Here is a 23,172-nt window from a genome sequence, read left to right as displayed (position 1 = left end):
CCATTAACAGGACACTTAGCTGAAGCTCTTAGGGCTGAAAAACTAGTGAGTACACTCCTCATCATTAGAGAACACTCACCGTTGGAATGCTTTCACTAAAGCTGTGCAATCCTCTTGATTTTTTAATGGGACTTTCTAACCTGCTCTGCATCTTGTTTTGGGTGAGTTTTGTACGTACTTGTTAGAATGCCATTGATTTTAGCATGATCGCTCTGAATCAACTGGTGGACGGGTCATGTAAATTTGTTTTTATGTACTAAATGTTGTAAGGAGCGGGGGGAATATGTTAACAGAGTGATGGAGGGATTTCTTGCCAATAGAAGCATATAAACATGAAAGAAAAAAATGGTAGGCAGTAATGGATGTGGCCTAAAATGACAGATGCCTCCCACACATTAAGACCTGTAAACCAGATGATTCATCTCAATGAAAACCAAAATTTGTTCAACTACATTACTTAAATTCATCATAATAAGACCATGTGTTGTCTGTACACAGCAAATGAAATCAATAGTTACAAAATGATTAACATGTTTAAGATTATTATTTTTCCATTAATATGCTACATCATCATATCGGCAATTAAGTGTCGGAGCGTTTCCCACTCTCTGCCTAACCAGGTGTATGTTCAATCAAGACAGACAGAGAACTTACCCTTGGATCAATGACTAAGTAGGTTTGGACATTGAGTTCTTTTAAGTAGGAGTCCCTGCTGTGGCCGTTGCCTACTTCCACTTCATATGCCTTGTTGAGATGTTTGAGTGTGGCTTCTGTGATGTGAACACGCCTAACATTGATGGAAACAGAGAAACCAGCAATTAAGTCCTTGACATGGAAGAAGATATCATAAAAGATAAGGACCCTAACCCTAACCCTAACCTAACCTAACCCAACCCTAACACTAACCCTAGTTCAAAGATCTGACTTGATGGAGTTGGAAATTGTTGAGTTAAAAGTTAAAAAAAGATTGAATTTGATCCATTATTCCAATGGCATTTTTACTTTTGGTAACATGATTGAAACAGTAAACTATGGAGGTAGCTGATTGAGTCTGAATCTGAATGTAATATTAACTCTTTTTATTGCAGATACTTTATTTGTATCAAGACAATTTAATTTTAAACAGACAACAGCCTTTGTACAGAGATGCAAAAGGCTAACACCTAACCCCTTAGCCTAACACTAACCCTAACCCTACATTGGTTTTATGTGACAAAGTTTGACCAAAATTCGACTGTATCAACCGCTGACCTCTCAAATGAGTTAAAAAAGGCAAAAACATTCTGACGCTAATAGAAACCAGTTATGTCATGACATTGATTGTCATCCGATAAGTAGAAATTAATGTTGGGTACAGTTTTGTTGTTGTACAGTAACACTAAGGTGTCACTTTCACTTAACCTGAAATTACATTTTGAATCAAAATCGAAAGAAAAGACACGGTTACAAAAGTAGTGCCACTCACCCTGGAAGGCCTCCTGACTCCATGTGATTGGCCAGAGTGACATCATGAGACCAGACATCAAATTGCCATTTACGAAGGCCAATCACACCACAGAGTACGTTGCCTGAGTGCACGCCCACTCTCATGTTGATATCGACTCTTGTGGCTTCCTGGACTTGCCTGAAGGAGTTTCACATCAATACTGTAGCTCAACGGTGTTCATGATTGTCTCTTGTGCTCAACAGTCTTTTAAGGTACAATCAAAGACTGATGACCTAACATTCCCTAACATAGTCACAGAGTTCACAGTCCTTTTCATGTGTGTCTATTTTAACCACCTGTTTGGGTCAATAGCTTTAGTGAACCTCTAAGAACTGTATTCATGTACTATTTTGAACAAAACAAATACAACCTTGATGTCACTGAGTTAGGGGTTTAGTAGCTATCAATTTCACGGTGTGGTTAAAAAAGGTGGCCTCTGTGCCTTTTCCAGCTGTGCTTTTTCACAACTGGTTAAAAACTATGAACCACTAGAGTCAACATCTATTCAGACTTCCCTAATGTTGTCTTATGTTCTTTAACATTGCATTTCATTTTTTATCATGTGCAATTGTAAGAGCATGACTAAGCACAGAATGAGTCACAGTCCTGTTATACAGATAAAACACAACATCCTCTGAGATGTTCCACAGATAACTGTTAAAACATTTAAGTCTCAACATTTTGAGTCACTCAACCTGCCTTTAACATTGCTTCAACACTAAATTGGGAGACAGTGCATTATTCTGTAAGGGTTTAAGGGTTATGGTTGGCACAAACTCACTTGATGGCTTCACACATGTCCAGGCCCATTTTGACGCAGTTCTTTGCATGTTTAGGCAGAGAGACCGGCAGCCCAGATACGCAGTAGTAGCAGTCTCCAAGTATCTTTATTCTCATGCATTCATTTTCCTACAATAAATAAAAACAGAAGATACTAGATTACTAAAAAATAGAGTATTATGTGGATAGGCAGCAAAAGAGGATATGACTTCTTCAACAAACGGGAGGCGCTCAGTATGATCACAGTCCTCAACTGTTCAGGTTTAAGTGTATGCGTTGCAGCTTGATAAGAGGAGAGAGAGTTTCTGTGGTTAGCTGCCAGTAACTGAATTTTTCTAGCTAGTCTGAGGATTGAGAGGACTCTTTCTTTAAGGACCTCACGACTTCTTTCTTTACATTATAACCACTCATGTCTTTTAAAAAGGTGAGGTGCCAACCTTAAATTAAAGGGCGTTTGTTTTTTTGCAATAATACAATTTTAAATGATGACTCACCTTGGCAATTTGGTCAAACTTCCCGAATAACTCATTGAGCATAATGACTAGCTCCTTAGGAGAACAGTCGCTGGCCAATCGCGTGAAGCCCACAATGTCTGCATAAAGAATACTGAGAGAAATAAAGACAGACACATCACACTCCCATACACAGAAACATTGTCTCAGCCTTGACATGTAAAATGTGACCTTTCAAGATATAAGATTATTAATATGCAAGCTTAGCTGACTCTGCACCCTTTAAAGAAGAGACTTGATAAAGACCAAAACTGTGCTTATGGGTTTTAATGAATACAATATTTAAACATGGTCTTGCATGGCTGAGCTTGAACCTCTATGGTCTGTCTATTCAAATGTCTATTGTTCCCATACTCCCTCATGAAGCCTCATTTCTTTTTACTTGTGTCATTTTTTCCTCATTCATTTTTTCCCCTCCAGTGTGTGGAGGATTTAATTGCGCTCTGTCTGTATAAAATGACCATGATCTCTTCCTATTTAGCCTGATTTTCAGCCTCTCCTACCATTATGACATTATGAACCATAAGACAGTTATGGCCACAGAATTAGGACCAATGATTTCATGTAGAGAGGCTACAGTGTTAAAGCGGGCAGCCTTGCTTCCAATTTGACCAGTGGCTCCATGTCATTCCCCACTCTCTCTTGATCTGATTGCAGGCTCTATCCACTGTTCTGTCACTCTAATAATGGCATAAAAAGCCCAAAAACACCTCAAACCACCTCCCCTTCACTCTTGTTGACCTGATCAAGGAATGAATCAAAATGCCTGTCTGGTCTTAAGCCGAATCATATCCTTGTCATTATTGTAGCTGCTAGTCAGCAGACCCCGTAAGGACACAGATATCTGTCTCATCTGACCTGTGAAGGACCCCAGAACACTGAGAAGAACAGCTGGAAGTTTGGCAAAAGTCCAACCCACAGAGAGCACCTGACCTGCCTCTCTGTCTTAGCATGGGAACTGAAACTCTAACCTTTGCTATGAAAGTCTCTGTGACCACCATGCTCATGTCACTGAGTCACAAACTGTGCCAAACATTGTGACACGGTGTGATGAATGCTGTGCATGTAAATCACAACATGAGGGGATATATTTAATATGTTTTTAGGTGGAAATCAATGGGATCTCACTGCCATGTTTTTCTCAACAGTTAGATACAAATCCAAGAATACAGTTAATAGAGTTAACATCATTTTACACTGGATACATAAAAGCAACACCACCACAGTATCCACCATGTGTGTTTGTGTGTGATACAGTTATACACGGTGCACTTCATAAAGGCACACTACTTCTACTAGCCGTCAAAAACTTGTATCCTGACATGAATGACGGACTGTCTGCTGACCAGCAGATGGACCCTGAAACTCCACCTGACTGGCTGAAGATTAGCAGGTGCTTCATGAGACAGACAACAGAGCTAATGACTGATCTGACTGGAGTAATTATAGGGAGAGGTCAGCGATGCAGCCTATCATTCAACACCTTCTTACGATGGGCCTAACTGAACATGATGACTGCTGCCTGCACAATGACCTCTTGATTAACAAGTCGAAAACTTCTTACTTAATAGATGCCAGAACACCATTGTCTTTATGTATTTGCTTACTTTAATTTAAACTGATCAGACCCAAGTTTGCTCTTTAAAATCAAAGTTCCCACATTGAGAAAAAAATTGAATTAAAAAACTATGAAGAAGCAGCTAACCATATTTCCAGTGCCCGTGGGAATAGACTCTTAAAAGGAATTTCCTTTTTGACGTAAAACTGAGGCCGAATCTTGCCCACAATTATCAGTCAAAATGAGCTGGTGAGCCATCTGCCAAAGTTCAGCATAAGCTGACCCAATATCTGTCAGCACTTTCTAAATCACAAAACAAAGAGCTGTAACTGGGTCACTGCTCTGGAAAAAAAAAACAGACAGGGTAATGATCTCCATCATTACGAGAAGCAGGGAAATCTACTACTCTTAGTTTGCACGTCTTTGCTTTCTACCATATCCAATGTGAAGTCAAAGCATAATGCTATAATAATTATAATAATAAAAAAAACATTTTCAGATCATTCCAAAACATTGAAAGTTTAAAAAAAAATAAGATATTAAGGTTGTTGTCTAAATTAAAGCATTTACAAATAACTCTTTGAATAGGGTCACCTCTTACTTTTTTTTTAATTTAACTTTAGTTTAACCTTAACGAAGGGTCTCAGTAGGTTTAAAATGCTTGTTTTAAAGACACATTAACACAACACATTTATAAGGCTTTAGAACGAACACAACACATTAGAAACTGAAAGGCAAATGCACAAATTTACAAATTTAGACATCCAGAACATACAGTATAAACATTGAAAACATCTATAGTCACATGTGATCCCATCCAATCAGTTGGAATCGACTATCTAATCTAATCCTGTCATCTTACCCTAACAGGACAGTCAAAATACTTGCTTCAATATTTAACAAAAAATCCTAATTACCGGTATGTAGAAAGACACCTAAGTGTCTATTCTAGGTCCTGATTGCTGAAGACATACTTCTAACTAAATCACCCTGAGGAATGTGGTTTGACAAATACAATGAGGCTTACAGGATGAGATGATTGTATTTAACAAATGCTTCTAATGGCACTCTTTGGCTGTTCATGTATTTAAAGGAGGTTTGCTGTATTACCTGACATTCTCATGCCTCTTGACATAAAGACTGTGGAAGTTGTTATCTTTGACCAATCGCTGTTGCTCTTCTTTGTCCTTGCAGTCCTGTAAGCGCTCCATGATTGCCAGCTTCATCTTCATGGAGATGTAGACCGGCAGCACAGACTGCAGCAGGTTTTCCTGCAGAAATAAACATAATTTGCATGATTCAACATTCAAAAAGTCAGACTCCAAGACACCCCCCCATCAACAGTTTAGTTCATCTGAATCAGGGACGGTGTACAAAAAAAAAAATATTCTCAATAGAGAAGAGGCGCTTTGTACCAGATTGAGCTAACTAGTTAATTTCAATCTGTTGTCCCTGGGCAGGTGATGGCAAGAGTAAAATACCTATGAACTTTTCCCTTTTCATTAATCTATCAGATCACTTTTCAGTTCAAATTAGTATCTTTTAATCTTCATAATGAAGTAATTACTCTTTTTTTTATTTACTTTTTTGTTCTTCTTTAAAGCTATTGTAGTGACACTGCAGTACTTGCACCGATCGCCACTGTTAAGGCCATACTAATGTTTTTCATAAGAATTGAGAGCAGAAGTGGTTAAAAAAGAGTTTACAGGGGTGAGTTTGGTATCAGTGATATCAACATGCTGCCTTCATAGCCTGCAGTGGGAATCACAAAATAGTGGAATAATTTTACAGACTCTGCTAGGAAAGATACACTTAACATTAATAAGAGTCTGTTTGCCACGATAGCCAGAAGCCTGTTCAATGGTTTGAGTCAGACAAAAATCTGAAGAGGCAGCTTCTCAAGAAATAATGAATCCCTCTTCAAATTCACAGACGTCAGTTAAACTCATCTGACTTATTTGGCTGAGTCAAAGTCTGTTGAGGATTTTGTTTTTACATAATACACTCACTGCGATCAAAAATCCTCTAAAGGATGTAGAATGAAATCAAGGCATGAGGGGGAAATATTATTAACGTTAAGGTGAGATAACACAAAAGCAGTGTTTGTGTGAGTGTGTATACGAATGTGTGTCAGCGCATAGATGTGTTTAAGTAAGAAAGAAAAGCAGGGTAGATGTCTGTGTGTGTTTCTGTGTAAAAACAAAATTTAAGAGGTCAATTTGTTGAAAAACATTTGTTATGTAAACATCTCCTTTAAATTGTTCACACTGAATTTCTGCAAAGTGAAGTTGTAATCAGTACAGTCATTGTTCAGGTGGGATGAGGAATGAATGTGTAAACCTTTATGTTAAATTTAAAAGGGATTTAGTTCTGGGCTACAACTGGCCAGCCTAAGGATATTCATATACTATACACGATGCTTTGCAGGAAAGCAAACGTTCAGATAACCTCTAATCAGACTGCAGGATCTCATGATTTAACATGTCATCATTTTCCGTCAGACTCTTCCTGTTAAAGCTTGCACAAGCCTGTTATTTCCCCAGAGTGTTTGTGGACCCTTTTCAGGTTGTAAAAAAAATCTCAAGGGCTAGAAATATTGAAATTGCATATTAATTTGATTTGGCGTGTTATCACAAAGATGTGAATGTGTTTTGCCTCAAAACATCCCAGCTTTTCATTCTTTAATGACTTTTAAAAAAAAAATTTAAAACACTAAAACAATACAAACATAGAAATTTAGATTTTTAATTAGTGAAGGCAAACAAAAAACAAAATAACCCAATTTCATGTTTTTTTTTAAATCAGATAGTATGCACAAAATGTGCAAAAAATCAAGGTGTTGATACATGTGTAGGAATGATTCTGTTAGACAATAAGAACGTGTTTGTGAGTGAGAGCTTGCACCGCTGTGTTGCAACCTGACCTGCTCTGGTTCACTCTGGCTGACTCTTAAAGGGTTCAAATGACCCTAGAACACAAAAATACCCCTCTTTAAGTGGTCTGAGAAAATGTGATAGTGGAAAAGTGCAAGATGTGACACGTCATTTTGTGCTGCCTATAATGTTCTAACTACCCTGTTACAAATAGGAGCCAATTTGTAATTTGGTTTACATACTACAGCCAGTTTGTAGTAAGTAAATCAAACGCCTCTTGTGTTCCTGGACTGGTAAATGTTAATCGTTGTTTGAATAGAACACACCCTGTTTAAATGTATGATATAGTCTTGTGGTGTTGCAATAGTGTTGCAATATCTATGAAGTTCCTCCTTTGTCGGTTGTGTCCTCCAAGCCAGTGGTAAGAGACCTTGCCAACACTGAGCAGAATGTTACGGAAGTATTTCCAGCCTGTGCTGTAACGAGAGCCGAAACCTGTAAAGAATAGGAGGCTAAAGTGAATGTAGAAGATGTTGTTTCGCTGCCTGTTTCTCAACTGTCCGTCTCTCGCAGAGAGTTAGTCAAGCAACAACAAGAGGATCCATCTTTGAAGGAGCTTCTGTCTCAGGTTCGTCCTGTTAAATAAATCCCCAGTGCTGCTCAGAGGTATTTCTTACAAGAGGGGTTACTGGTAAGAAAATTATTATGAGAGTTTTGCTGGATATTTAAAATTTCAAAGCCAGAAAAGTCGAGAAAAAATGTTTTGCAAACAAAACAAAAAATCCCTCACAAATTCATCCTGTAGGACATGACATTGATGTGGGAGATGCCATGCCAATAAAGCAACATTTCTACAGAGCCTCCCCTGAAAAGCGGAAGCGGCTAGAGTCAGAAGTCCAGTACATGTTAGAACATGGCACTGCAGAGCCCTCAATCTCCAGCTGGGCCTCTCCTTGTTTGTTAGTCACAAAGCCAGTCACATGTTTTGTCTCCTCAAACGTAACTGGAATATACTATTAATTTATACATATTGCAGGGGACAAGGGAAATAGCATCCTTTATAACAACTAGATTGTATTCTTTCACTGTAATGCCATTTGGTTTAAGGAATGCACCTGCCACTTTCAGAAGACTTATCAACAGGGTAGTGTCTGGTTTGATGGGGTGTGCAGTATTTAGATGAAGTAGTGGTGTTTATTGACACCTGGCCAGAACATTTGCAGGACATCCAGGCACCCTTTGATTGCACTGCCTGGTAAAATCACACAGTGAACATAGCAAAGTGTGAGTTTGCTAAAGCAACTGTGACTTACCTGGGTAAGGTGGTCGGGCAGGGTTAAGTTTGTCATGTGACTGCTAAAGTGGAGGCCATTGAAAAATATTCCTTTTCCCAATACAAAGAAAGTGGTCACCCTTTGACTGATTTAGTGAGATGGAAGGTAAAGTGTCATTGGTCCGATCGTTGTCAAAAAGCTTTTGATGATGTTAAAACTCTCCTTAGCTGTGCTCCCGTGCTTATAGTTCCACGCCTTAAGGAGCCCTTTCAGTTAAAGTTAGATGCCAGGAATACAGGTGCTGCATTGTTGCAACTAGATGAATCTGGTATTGAAAGGCCAGTCAATTACAGTATTTCTCACACAAGTTCAATATTTACCAGTTAAACTATTCTATTATAGAGAAAGAGTCACTTGTGTTAAGCTGCAGACCCAGAGCTCATTCTCTCTTTCACAAGTTGTGACTGCCAGCAAACACACCAGCTCCCTTCCTGAAGCTTCTTTTGTTTTTGACCTAATTTTGACACACAAACTGTTCCACTCATCCATACACACATGACATTACTGATCTAACAGATTCTCATATTTGTCAGACTTTTTTTTGATTGAGTCAATGGCCAAAAATAAAACACTTAAAACAATAAAGTTTGTGTGAGCTTCCTTCTTTGTTACAAATAGGAGCCAATGTTTCCAAAAATTTGGGGAGCTGTAAATAGAAACAGAATGTGATGATTTGCAAAAAACTGAAACCCCATATAGAAGTAGGCACAAAGAAAAACATACATCGAAATGTAGAAATTTCATTGTTGTTAAAAATGATATGCCAATTTCCAATTTGATGCCAATGACAGTGGCAACAAAAAATGGAGAAGTTGCGAAGTGCTTAAAAAAGACCTGGTTGAACAGCTCACAGTTTTTAAGGTTAACTGGCAACAGGTTAGCAACATGATTGGGTTGAAAAAGAGCATCCCAGAGAGGCTGTGTCTTTATGGAGTTACGATGAGGAGGGATTCACCACTCTCTGACAGGCTGTGCAGGAACATTGTGCAAGAATGTAAGACTAATATTTTTTAAATAATAATCTTATTAAAAGATGAAGAGATTTTGAAGACATCTCTGTATACAATGGGATACGGCCAAAGAAAATATTAGATGGCCATGATCTTTGGTCCCCTCAGGATGGCACAGCGTTAAAAACAGAAATGGTTCTGAAGTAGACATCACTTCATGGGCTCAGAAACACTTCCAAAAATGATTGTCTGTGAACACAGTTTGTCGCAACATCCACAAATGCAAACAGGAAACTCGAAATGTCAAAACAAGAAACACTGCTGACTTCTCTGCGTCCAGTCTCATTTACAATGGAATGAGGCAACATGTGAAACTGTCCTGAGGTCTGATGAGTCAAATTTTTATATCTGTTTAGAAATCATAGACAACCGGTTTTCCTGTCTAAAGAGGAGAAGAACCATTTCAAGACAATGCCAGATAACGTACTGGATATATCGCAACAGCATTGTCAGTAATGAACGAGTCTGGGTGTTAAACAGGCCTGTCTGCAGTCTCAACTTGTCAGCCATTGAGAATGCTTGGGGCATTATGAAATGTAAAACAGGACAAAGGAGACAATGAACTGTTGAACAGCTGAAACCCCACTTTCAAAATTAAGCAGTTGTACTCGTCAGTTCCCAAACACTAAGGGCGCAGTCTCACTGGCCATCCGTACTGTACCCGAGCATGCTTCAACGCTAAAGTCTATTTTACTTTTTAATTTATTTATTGCTGTGTCTCATTAAAATGGCTTAAAATAAGCGGCAAAGTCAGTAAAGTAGCTGTCATGCTCTCTGTGTTTTTCTCTGATGTGCAGACGCGGACTTGACTGCACGTCTCTTTTTCTCTCTCTCTCTCTCTCTCTCTCTCGTCCGCCTGTTTGTAAACTGAGCACGCTTCATAATAACATAAAGCGTGCATGTGATGTATTTCGACGTTATGCACAAGAGGTAATCGTGCTTTTAGGCACGGTTAGTCCTGGCCAGTGTGACCGCGGGCGGTGCCGGCCAGCGAGGGAATGGCGCAGCGGGGGGGCCAGTCGTGCTTGAGTACGACACGGTACAGATGGCCAGTGTGACCGCACCCTAACAGAGTGCTGTTAAAAGAAGAGGTGATGCTAGAGTGGTAAACATGACTTACTTTTTTTAAATGTGTTATTGGTATTAAATTAAATTGGGTAAATGATTTAACAAAAACAATGTTTGTTTTTTTCATATCAATATATGAGATGTTTTCTTGGGGCTAGTTGTTTAGAACATCATCACATTATGTTTTACATTTTACACAGTGAACCCACTTCCCTTTTTTTTGGAACAGGGTTGTATCTATTTACGCTTTATCATTATGACACAACTTGAGTGGGTAAAATAAACAATAGCATTGGCTCCAAAGGGGAGTGTTATTGTCTCAAAAGATATGTCTGACATCCTTCACACCCTGCCAAGACACATTTTAACAGGAACAAACTAGGCTCCTCTTGCTGAAATCAACATGGGAACACAATGTGAGTTCTTCATTGGCTCCTTTGGTGCTTCTTTGACCATTTTTTTTTATGTCTCTGACAGTTCTCTTTGGCTAACTTTGTGCACTAGGCTCCCTCTTTCAGCCCCAATTCAAATACAACAGCAAGTTTGAATGTTAACGACTATGTCATTCCTTTCTTTGTATCCTGCTAGGCAACACAGCAGCTACCCTGTCAGCACATTTAATGACCGTACTAAGCAACAGTCATAACAAATGACAAAAGGGGGAAGATTTGTTATAAAAATGTCTGCGAAGTCAAAGCAAGTGAGCAGAGATGCATTTAATTTAAAAGGCATCACAGGAAAATCTAATTTGAAAAGGATTTGTTACTCTCAATGAAAACATCCATGAGAGAGTCAACATGAGGCCAGCCAAAGGCAGAGATTAAAGATGAAATAAAATGACTAAGAGTATAGCAATAACAGTTAGTACAGAGCTTGATTCATGATTTGTCTGTAATGTTATCTTTTGATCAAGCAAAGCAACTAAAAAAAAAGATGCGATCACAATTTGATTACATTTCACAGTAAACCTTTTATATGCCTAATGAAACTGTGGTATGCCTTTTTTAATATATGATGAAATACGAGCTGTTTTTTATTCCAGATCTTATTAAAGATCTTTATTACATGAGAGTTTGATTAAAGTATTGGGGCCTAATTCAACAAAAATGTGCTTTAAGAGAGGAGTCTACTTAGAAATCCTAAAGTCAATCATAAACCCTTCCCTATTTAAACGTTGCCTGATTTGTTTTTCATACATTTTGAAAAACACTGACTTTTTTTTTCATTTTCTCTTCAGTGTAGTTGTATCTTTTATTTATGGGTTAAATGTGTTTATCTTGCATGTGATTGCTTTTTATGTCTTTCTTAAAGAATTTGAATTTGTTGAATATAAAGATGTTTATTTTTAGGACACACACACGCACACGGTATGTAATGTGCCAAACGTTTCAGGGGGTTAACAACTTGCTTTCATATCTAATTCTTCAGACAAAGCGAAGCCTTTATAAACAACTGTTTGTTGGTAAATGAAGTACACTTACCTGTTGTCTCTTTTCTATCTCCAGCTTCATGCGCATGCTCAGGCACCTCAAGGTGTCTTGAAAGGTTTGCCTCAGGGTTTTCTCCATCAGCACCTTGTGGAAGGCTCCCACCACACTGCCACACAGAAATACCACCGCATTGGACAGCAGCTACAAAAACAGAGACAGCAGCAGATATAAGGTCTTAAATGAAACACAAATATACACAAACATGCATGTCTAGGATCTGTGTGTGTCCCTAGTGAAGTAGAAAATAAGGTTTTGTTTTTTTACCTATGACAGTTCTCTAAAAGTCTGTTATCTAGATGCATTATTCAAAATATTCTAATATAATAGAAATAAGACCACTATATGGATTTATATACCACCTTCTTCTGAAATAACATATCCTGGCCTTTACTATCTCTCGCTATGGCCCTCACTTATCAATCTGGTGTAGAAACCAGCGCAGATTTGGGTGTCGTACGACAGGGTCCACGTGGGACCTATGAAACGTGCGTATCTGGCCAATCACAGCGTACGCAAGACCAGGTGTTGATAAGTGTGGCGGCTGGAAACGATCTTCATTTAAATACCACGCCTCTACTTATTCACGGTTTAGCTGTCCTCACCCCCAGAGTACACGGCATGGAGATACGTAACACGGCAAAGAAGAGAAACGAGATATGACCTGAGTGACACCATAACAGAGAAAAGTAAAGAGGAACAACATTGTGTTGTCTGGCAGTCTGAAATGTAGGATTAAAGAGCTTCAGAAGAAATGCGCCTGCATGGAAATCTCAACAGCGTTGGTGTGGATAACCAAACTCCAGCGGAGATTTTAATATTTAATTTAACATCTGTGATATGTACATAATCTAGGCTATAATATAATATTTTTTATCATTTTAGTTTAAAATACAGGCTATTGTCTTAAAAGAAGCAGCTCCCGGACCGGAGGACACCAGCCGTACCCCACCTGCAATAATCCCAGATAGAGGAGCGAGTGGCTTCCTTCATCGGTTCAGCCTAAATATCAGGCACAAGTGGTACAGGTGAACCTGCATCTGTGTCGGATAATGTCGGCTGCACTAACGGGCTCCGTGCTCGCCATTTATGAGACTTTAAAAGAGAAGAGAAACCTGAAACGTCCTGCATCACATGAATAAAGTGTTTGATCAAACGCTGTGCAATGTGCACTTCTCATCTGATTAGCCTTCTTTCCAAACATAAGAATTTAACACTTATGTCACATGTAGTCTCTGGCCTAAGTGCGTCTGCTGTGCGCAATTACGCATGTGGCACATTAGCGTATTTATTATTTTAATCTCCGGACATACCGATTAGTTATGATCTAATGTTGATGTTCTGTATTCCTAAATATTTAATATTTCAGAGGCTAAAAGTTGTATTTAGTGTCCTCTGGAAGTTTGTCTGTCCTTTTAAAGTTTGTCTCAGTATTTTCTGCAGCGATATTCCTGTGCCCATGAACGTTTAACATGTATTTACTGAAAGCAGCCTCTCTAATCTTTAATCTTTAAAGTAAATCGATTAAACAAACATTAATTCATCAAATAAAACACACAACTAAAGAAATCACCTGACAGCTCGGCTGCTCAACATTATTTAAAAAGCAATGTAGCCTACAGAGATCGTTTGAGGTGTAGCGTAATATGAAATGCATTTTAGATGCCATATCTTATCTCACAGTAAATCTGTGAACCTCTATCTACCCGTCTTAACAAGCACTGTTATAGTATGATCTAATTATTCTCCAGCACAGACAGATTCGCTGCACCGCAAGTCCACACTGAGTTGAAAACATGCGTACACGAGCTGAGACCTGGCGTGGGATAAGGGCGTACCAATTGATACTCACGTCCAAATTGATAAGTGCCGAACTTTGCGTGGAAATGACCGTACAACCATTTTTCTGCCGTACGTACGTTTGATAAGTGAGGGCCTATGAGTGTATACAATACATCTTTTAATAAATGATAAACAATATTTACACAACAAAATTAACTGTAGCTTTATAAAGAGGATACACTTGTCCTTAAAATAACCCATATTGGCTTAAATTCATAATTTAGAGCTGCAGAGAATACATTAGCGTTGCAGAAGTATTTCCACAACATATTCCTATTTTTTTTCTGCTACTGGTTTTACCTGGTTGGCTAGGTAGGGAGGGGACTCTTCGCTGTAAATAGTGAGGCGCAGGGTGAGGACCAGGATGTGGGACAGTGAGGTGATGATGCTCAGCATTACAGCGTACCACAACTGAAACGGCAGCATGGTGTACACAGTAAAGATGATGAAGAGGAAGAAAGGCACCTGGAACACAAAGGTTTGATTATTTTCAAGAAGTCATCTGTTGTACCATGACTAAATCACTGGCCTCTCAAGTGTGTCGCATATCTCACAAAATGTTGTAAATATTTGCTACGTATAACCTGTTCCATGTATACTGTGCACTGTAGACCTATTATCAATGAATACAGTACTAAATCATAGCCTAACACACTGGAGTTTATGATTAACCAACGCAAATTTTTCATAAATAAATATCCAAATATTTGAGAAGGAAAATATTTAGAGTTTACAAACTACAGTTTAGATGATACAAAAATATGAAAAGGTTTTTCAGAGTTTCTTCAACTGTATTACACTGAATAATGTATTTGCTGCGTAGGACTTGTATGTCTGCAAATTTTCTTGTTATATTGTAAAAGTTGAGGTTACCTGGTCACAAGGCAGGATAATGGGTCCACTGAAGATAAAGGTGTAAGCCATGGTGAGGTGTGTGGCCCAGATAATCATGCCCAGCAGACGCCTCCATCGTTGTGAGAGCATCTCTGTACACACCACCACAAACACTGCCAGGAACACAAACAGGCTGCAGCTCACCACGCTCACAAAGGCACTGTGTTTTTCTGCACTCTGCTCCAGCAGCAAGGGAGAGGGAAAAAATAAACAGACGTTATTGCAGTTGTACAGTCATACTAACTTGTCTGATCTTATAAATATGGATGATGTAAATACGGATGATGGTTACTACAGGCAGTTCACCTATATTTACAGCAAATGCAATTCATGCAATGTCATCATTTCATACCTACAGTATATCTTTAAGTCATATTACAAGTACATGTATGCTTTAATATAACAGTTGTCATTTTCTAAATTAGTTTTTGTGACAATTTGTGCACCTTGCAAAAAAACAAAGAGACCATGCAATTACTGCTTACAACAGGTACATCTATGGCAAATGTTGAAAACATGATGTGATGCATGAAGAGGGAAACTGAAAAAACATATATAGATATTTGCACTACAAGGTAACCCACTGATATGACCATTTGTTTTGATTAATACCTGAAGATGTCTCAAAAAACATATTTAGGCTTTACCAGACCAGGCTTCACTGTAGGAATATTGTGCCTTTATTCAGGACAAATCCGTTATTGAATCCCAACCTTCATACATAGAAAGACCTGTCAAATTATAAAACCACTGCAGACTTTTTAATCTGTTTTAAGTGTATTGCATGTGTTTCTGATTAATCTTATCCTGAGGTTTTTAAAGTAAAAATAATCTCCTGATAGAATCTGATATTTAGTAAGATCAGTGATGCTTCTACAGGATTTTTTTCTGAGCGCCATGCACTGTTAGCTCCAGGCCACCATCTTCCTGATTGAGTTACAGTACGGTGAGAGGCAAGCATCTTACTGGAAGAGCTTGTGTGCATGTATATGTGCGGAAACATGTTTGTCTGCACATCTGTTTGTGTGTGTGAGGCTGAGTGCTATTTTGTGCATATTAATGAATGCGTCAAGGCATACTGCATGTTTGTGAGGTCTTGGGTAGGTGGGTGTGTGAGAGTGGGCGTCTGAGGGTAAGCACAAGAGAAAAGAAGGGGTTAAAAGAGCGCTCATGAGTGAGACGGATGCACGAGGTCAGTGTTAATACAGCTCTGCTCAGAGAAGGCCATCTCTGTATTGTGTGGTGAGTTTCTGGTTACCATGGCAGCATTGGAAAATGCCAGATCTCAACTGAAGCACTTTCTACTCCCTATACTGCTGTGAGTCTTGGCAAAAGATTTTTGGAGGTGGAGAAAGAACAATTATTCTGAATGAAAAGAAGCTAAAGACTATGTGTGCAGATACAACAGCATTGTTCAACCTGTGGCACATAACGACTAAAGAAACAAGTCAATGTTCTCTTGTGTAATATCTGAATACTTCATTTCATTCATTACTACAAATATAGGATAAACCATGTATTGTCTGTTTAATCTATTGCCCTGCATACTGAAAGAAAGCATTATTTATTGCAGGTCAATTTTCCTTTACACTAAATGCTCTTTTGCCCCTTCTACAAAAGTAAAAAGGTTGACATTTTTTAATACAAACTCCACAACATACTTTCATGTCACTTAGTAGTCCTAAGAGTCATTGTATGTTAATTAAATGTTAAGAAACTCAAACAACAGACTGCTCAACATCACTACATCCAATCAGAGTCTAACAGTGCGGGCTCAGCCTCTTTTTCCTCTCAGCACGGCTCTTCATCTAATGTGAATTGGAGAGGAGTTATATAAGTTGACAGTGACTTTTTGACACTGGTAACCACGCTTTAATAAGAATCTGGCCCTCCCTTTACATTTAACATCTCCTTTATACAATAAGCATCCCAACTTTTTCATCTACCTCTCCTGTACCCCTGGCAACTGTGCGTGCGGGGAGAGAGCTGAGAAGAAAGAGGACAAGGGGAGGTTGCAGGATGATATGTCCAGGGAGGGGATTAGCATATAAACATCCCACTTAACAATCTAGGAATAAATTCAACTAAAGTGAATTTGTGTGTTTGTGTGTTTTTATGAGCAAGGGACTAAAAATACACATGAACAAATGTGTAAATATATATATATATGAAGGACTGAGCCATTTTAAAAGGAGGGTGAAAGACCTTAATATACAATGATGAGAGAGAGGGAGTGTGCCAGAGACTCAGCAACAACACAATAGCAGGAAGATCTGATGATAAGCTGTAAGTTCATGTATGAACGGACTGGTCAATCTGCTACCTGCCATCTTGCCAAAAATAAACAGCATGTTGCTGATCAGTCAAAGTCAATGTCCGTTCCTGTCCTGTCAGAACCATAATCACACTTAATACACTGAAACAGCTACTTAAGCTTTTAAAGCGTTTTTTTGTTACTCGTGCAGCAGGGTTGTGTATTAAACAGGGAGACAATGATAAAAAACTTTGAATAGAATCTCTCTCTGTGCCGAAGTCCCCATGTCAGCATCATCCGTTGTTGAATTTTTTTTTTTTGTAGCAAAATTGAAGCGCTACTACTGTAGCTGCAGGGCTACTGGTCTGTAGCTAACCCCTTGCCCTCACTGCAAGGAAAGAAAAGACACTTTACTTATTCAAAGTAGCAATAGTTAACATGTGCCTTATGTTCCTTCATAGCTATTTTTCTTAACCGCCTCCTCACCCTCTTCTCTTCTCTGTGGAAATTAAAATGCATACTCTATTTCCATTTCTACTTCAGCGATGTCCTCCTTCACATGCAAACTGTTACACAATCACTCACTCATTTAGGCTTTGAGCAGCTGCACTGGTAGTGAAGGGGAGGTACTCTTATATTAAGTGCTTTATTTGGGTAGCTGTTGAGGAGATTAGAGTTTGTCTTTTGTCACATTTTCAGAGGCAACCTGGGGATTCAACCTGATCATCTAGATCATCATTCTTCTTGGAACATTAGGCTGATGCTGCTGTCCTCATGCACCACACAGTTTCCTTAATGTATCTCAAAAATCCTCTTTGCACCATTAAAGCAACAAGAAAACTGCTGCAGGGTTGTGATATATATTATTATACTCAATGTTCTTGAAAAATACTTATTTTTGATTCATATACATTTTATTTTTCATTTTTTACTGTGTAACAAACGAAGGATTGTAGAACATTTCAACACTTAATCTTTCACTAGCTACTGTATCGTCTTGTTTTGCAATGCTTCTCACCCTTGCAACACGTGTTGTAAGGGCCAAAATATTGAGAGGATTGTAGAGAGCATATTATTTACATATTTGGCTGATTTTTGAATGGGCCATTTTTGGCACACAAGGGTCCATATACAGAAGGTGTTAGTTCCTCATTTCTGGTAACAGCCGAGTGACAATTGAAAAGATCTTTGTTTTTCAAGGACTTTCTTCATCAACTGTGATGAAAATGTGTGTTATTAGTATTGTTTAATGTCTCTCTGGAAAAAGTATGTGTAGGAGTTAATTACAAATCAAAGCCTTGATGGAACACTTCCTATCTCAATTACTGTTTATTATTAGGGTAATGTCAAGTAAACTTTAGTCTGGTTTGAAGGTTTAAAGGAGTCAAAGTTAAATAAAAACCTCACAGATTTCTGCATTACATAAATTACTCAATGTGTGAATGACGTGGAATCTGCAAAACATGTTATGTTTCTCTTTGTGAAAGTAAAGACTCACCAGTCCAAGTGCAAAAAAGATGATGAGGAGGATCCCACAGGACAGTATGGAGAGGCACAGCAGGAGAACCAGCGGCTGATACTGGCTAATGCAGGAGAATTTGCGGTAAAGTGCCTCATTTTTCAGCTCCTGGTCATTTAACAGGTACTTCCCCTTAGCCGGCATGGCTCGAATGTCTTAGAGAGGCATATCAAGTGTTAAGCATTGGAGAGCTGTGTATGTCTCCACAACTTCTGTGAGTGTGTGTGTGGCGGGGATGGAGAGGGGGAGGGGATGCCAATACTTTATTAGGAAGAGCTCCACAGTTTAAGATCTGATAGGGACCCTTAGCTAGCTCATGACGCACAAATTAAACTTTTGTTTTTCCTTCGGCATGACATCTTGAATGTGGCAGCTCTATCCAGGCCTTACTGTGTGAGCCTCTCTCTCTCCAGTTCTCTTCCCTCCGCTGGTCCTTTTGTGTTGTCTATCCTCTGTCTGGAGTTGGCAGGCAGGCCCGCTTCATCATTTGCCAGCTACTGTGTTGCTCCCTTCACTGGGTTTGAGTAATAAGCCCAGGGCAGGGAGAGACAGAGAAGGAGGGGAGGGGACTTTAAGAAAGGGGAGGAGATATGGAGGAAGAGCTTGAGGAAAATAGGAATTGGTTAGGGCCGTAACAAAGGTCACCAGTGATCCCAATAGCTGTCATGAAGTGATGAGGTCAGCAGTTCCACTTCTTCAAGGCACCTGAAATGAGGCGACATGAGAAAGAAAGGTTTAGAGGCATACCCCGACAAAACAGACACTGTCTGAGGTCAAACTTTGAAATTAACAAAGATAATTATCAAATTATTACAATACTCTCATAGGCCTTTAAAAAGTGGCAGTAAAAAGCAGATGACAATCAAGTCAATATATGATACCCTGAGAATACTTTGAGAATGCAACACAAATGTCCAGATCCAGGGATGAGCTTGTGCTTAGTCATACCTGAAATTCCCACAATCCAGAAATCCCCATGTCTGTTTACCCCAGGGTCCAGGCTCATTTCTGGCCAGAACTTTTAGAGAAAGCAACCATAATAATGGGCAGCACTGCTAATGAGAGCAGTGTCTTTTTGGGCCATTTGCTGAACAGAAACAACATTGTGGAATGAACTTTCAAACAGTCACAACAGAACCCACAAACCACTTGAATTTTCATCAGATGAACCAACAAACAAGACAGATCCTCAACCGAGGTCACAGTAATAAAAAGAGACAACAGACACAGAAAAAGACACTTGAGAATATATGCAAGAAGACTCAAGGTGTAAGAATATATGCAATCCATAACTGTATGCATCTACATTTGTGTATTAAAAGACAGTGTTTTACAATTGGCTTTATGATCAGAAAGTGCATATTGTCTGTTTATAATTAAGGACAATCACTTTCAAATCAGTCACAGCACACACAAAAAAGTGTCTTTTGTACTTCATTTTCAGTCAAACCACAAATCCAATGAAGCTTCAAGATCCTTATTACTTTGGCCTTTTTCACCAGGACGGTAAATATAAAACCAAACCTTGAATATGAGCAGTTTATCCTCTGCCTCATAAAGGACAGCGTTGTATTTACACTACTGAGCCTGAAAGACCATGCCAGGAAGGCTTTGTGGAAGCATACACTGTAGATATCTCTTTAAACAATTAGAGCCCTTTAGCTGAGCTGCAGGAAGACCTGACAATCACAATCCATCGAAGGGCAAATGCAGTGAGGTAATGCGAACATTATGGTGAAGAAAATCATGCTGAAATTCTTCTGAAAATGTTAGGGTTTGAAAAACAAAACAATGAAGAGGATAATTTACAACTGCCCCTTTCAAGCAACTAAGAGCTTAATGTATTCATTTCAAGAGGAGACATTCTATTGGATTATAGTTCAATAGAAACAACGTGAACTTCGCACTGCTGTCAATAGAAACCTAATTTCCTCTGGTTGCTAATATCGTTATGTGCAGTGTGTGCGAGTCATTGCCTCGTGTTTGTCTCTCAAATAGCAACTGTAACGTATGCTACGTGCCATAAAAACTAAAGATTAGAGCAGAAAAAGGAAAGGCCTCACTCACACACACACACACACACACACACACCTGTTGCATTGTTTACAAGTGAATAGCAAGCTTGAATGCTTCCATCACATAGTGATAAAACGCACCACCACGGTAAGCATTTTTATAACATCGCCCAAATGTTTACAACCACTTTAAACTTTCCCTTTACTACTGGTGCTGGACAGAGCAGCATCCAGCCAGCTCTCCCCAGTCCCAGATAATACACCAGCAGCAGTGTGAGGGTAGTAAAAGCAGGACGGAGATCAGGGAGGTGAAACATACCTCTGGTGAGGGATTGTGTCCTCTTACATCAATAAAAAACCATCTGCAAGAATGGAGCCCTAAGTGGATGTTTTCCCTGGGGGAATCATTTACTCCCAATAACTGTTATACCATGTCTAAATCTTAAACCTTGGAACTTGTGTATGCAGTGCTGACAACATTATCTTAAATCGAACCATAAATGCAATATAGAACATAACAATGAAAAACTATATATATTTATGTATATGTAAAACTAGTAGCTGTTTGACAGTAGTATGACAGCTCTAATGCGGATGTTTTTGCTTTAACCTTTCCTCCAGATAAATACTGCCTGAATTTGTATTGTGTCTCAGAAAATCGTACACAGATCAACCAGTAAGTGACAAGACTGAACATGACTAAGAAGCAAGCCCAAGTGTAATCATGGACTAAAGCCAATACGCCTGTAAGGTACTGAATACAACATGTAAAGGAATTAAAAGGTTACTAAAATGTCCAATAATTATTGATCAGGAGTAGATCTCTCAGTGACTTGGAAATTAAAAGATTTGTCTGGTCTTTGACTGTCATTTCACACAGCAATAACTCTCATTTACCCAGTGTTTAAGATCCTCCCCTAAATAGGCTTTTTATACTTTACCCCTACAGTTACCATGGCAAATAAGCAGCACTATCAGACCTGTGGTTTTGGTTGAACACAGAAAAAGGATGTATGCTTCAATAGAGACAAGTCTCTCAACAAGTGTTGATGAATAGCTTAAACTGTGCTGCACTGACTGCCAGGTCTTTTACTTTGAAAGCTTGGCAATTTAGGGAATCACACAGAAGCCTCGTAAACTGGCGTCACTGAATCCTGGCACAGCAGCCATACAAAACCAACTGACATCACTGCATGAATGCTACTGAGATACAGGAACCAACATGCAGGCCCTTATGTCAAAAAATAGATAAGGAGAAGTGTGACAGAATCTGAGAACTGTGTGTGTGTGTGTGTGTGTGTGTGTGTGTGTGTGTGTGTGTGTGTGTGTGTGTGTGTGTGTGTGTGTGTGTGTGTGTGTGTGTGTGAAACCATGCTATGGGAGTTTCACAAAATACATTGAGACAGGTGGATTAAAATATAAACTTTTCAGAGAACATTGATAAGTTGAGTCTTGAAGTTCTCAATTGACCCTTTATTGGCTGTCTGATGGGTTGCTGACTCACCAATCAGAGAGCCCCCTCTCATAGCAACCGTTGCTGGGCTACTTCCGGTGAGACAAACATTCCCCTTGGCCATGTGTTTTCAGTGCGTCCTGGTGAAATTGTGATCTTAATTTTGTACAACATGCTTAAAGGTTGTTGTTTTTTTAACATTGTTAAAAGTTGTGCTTGGGCTGACACAAGATTTCCACATTGTAATCCCAGAATTTTTTTATGGAACAGTAACATTTAGCACAAAAGTGTTCTTGGGGTGAATGTCAAATTGTGCACATAACTCTCAATTGTTTATTGAAGGCCCTATTGCCAACATTTAGAGCATATGTCAGACCACTGGCAGCAGAAATGTTCACTGATGGAGTCCAGAGGTAAGTCAGAGGAGGTGAGACAGCTAGCAGCACCGTAGGACAGCTAATATAACCCGACAACCCTAGCATCAGACATTTGTCATATTTCAAATGATTCTAACACATTTTTAGAGATTTCAAGTTATCCATAAACCCTACCGTATCTTTGCAGTGTTTCCCACACATGGACGGTACCTGGGCGGCGTACGCGTACTCCACCGCCCAGGTATCTTGTCATTATTTGTCTTTATTCTTTCGCTTAGGCCAAGTTTAGAAAATAATCAAATCTACAAAAATGAAAGTCATTCAAACCGTGGGTCATTTTCAATTGTTTCAAATGGGAAGGAGCTTGGAAACAAGAGATTTTTTTGGTTGAGAGGCGACGACTCTACCAACTGAGCCACAGCTGCCCCTGTCATATTTCAAATGATTCTAACACATTTATAGAGATTTCGAGTTATCCTCATACACCCTACCGCATCTTTGCAGAGTTTCCCACACATAGACAGTGTGGTCCCAAGAACACTAGCTTCTGTTGAACAGCAGAGTGACATGTTTAGCCTCCAGGAAACAAAGGAGGGATGGGCATCTGTTGGGCAGCCTAAAAATGCCAGATGCCTGGCAAGAAACAAGGCTGATGGGGGAGATCTGTCACTCAGCTGGATATAATCCAATCCCCCCTGTATTTCAAAGGT

At 39.1% G+C, this 23,172-nt stretch overlaps 1 protein-coding gene across 2 annotated transcripts in view; it reads right to left on the bottom strand.

The window, feature by feature from the left end:
• adcy7 (adenylate cyclase 7) overlaps positions 1-23,172 on the bottom strand; it is a 58,721-nt gene that overhangs the window by 12,341 nt on the left and 23,208 nt on the right. For both annotated transcript variants that reach the window (XM_020626098.3, XM_020626105.3), the window contains exons 2-10: positions 18,597-19,322; positions 14,824-15,021; positions 14,251-14,415; positions 12,103-12,252; positions 5,447-5,607; positions 2,761-2,872; positions 2,268-2,395; positions 1,466-1,624; positions 655-787 (exon numbers count right to left, since the gene is read on the bottom strand). In XM_020626098.3, coding sequence (XP_020481754.2) covers positions 655-787; positions 1,466-1,624; positions 2,268-2,395; positions 2,761-2,872; positions 5,447-5,607; positions 12,103-12,252; positions 14,251-14,415; positions 14,824-15,021; positions 18,597-18,761 — 1,371 coding nt within the window. In that variant the 5' untranslated portion in view covers positions 18,762-19,322. The remainder of the gene's footprint in view (positions 1-654; positions 788-1,465; positions 1,625-2,267; positions 2,396-2,760; positions 2,873-5,446; positions 5,608-12,102; positions 12,253-14,250; positions 14,416-14,823; positions 15,022-18,596; positions 19,323-23,172) is intronic.

Source organism: Labrus bergylta, chromosome 3 (assembly GCF_963930695.1).
Source record: "Labrus bergylta chromosome 3, fLabBer1.1, whole genome shotgun sequence".
Classification (NCBI taxonomy): domain Eukaryota; kingdom Metazoa; phylum Chordata; class Actinopteri; order Labriformes; family Labridae; genus Labrus; species Labrus bergylta.
Note: the sequence above shows the minus strand (reverse complement) of the source record. Positions and strands in the feature narration are given on the sequence as shown.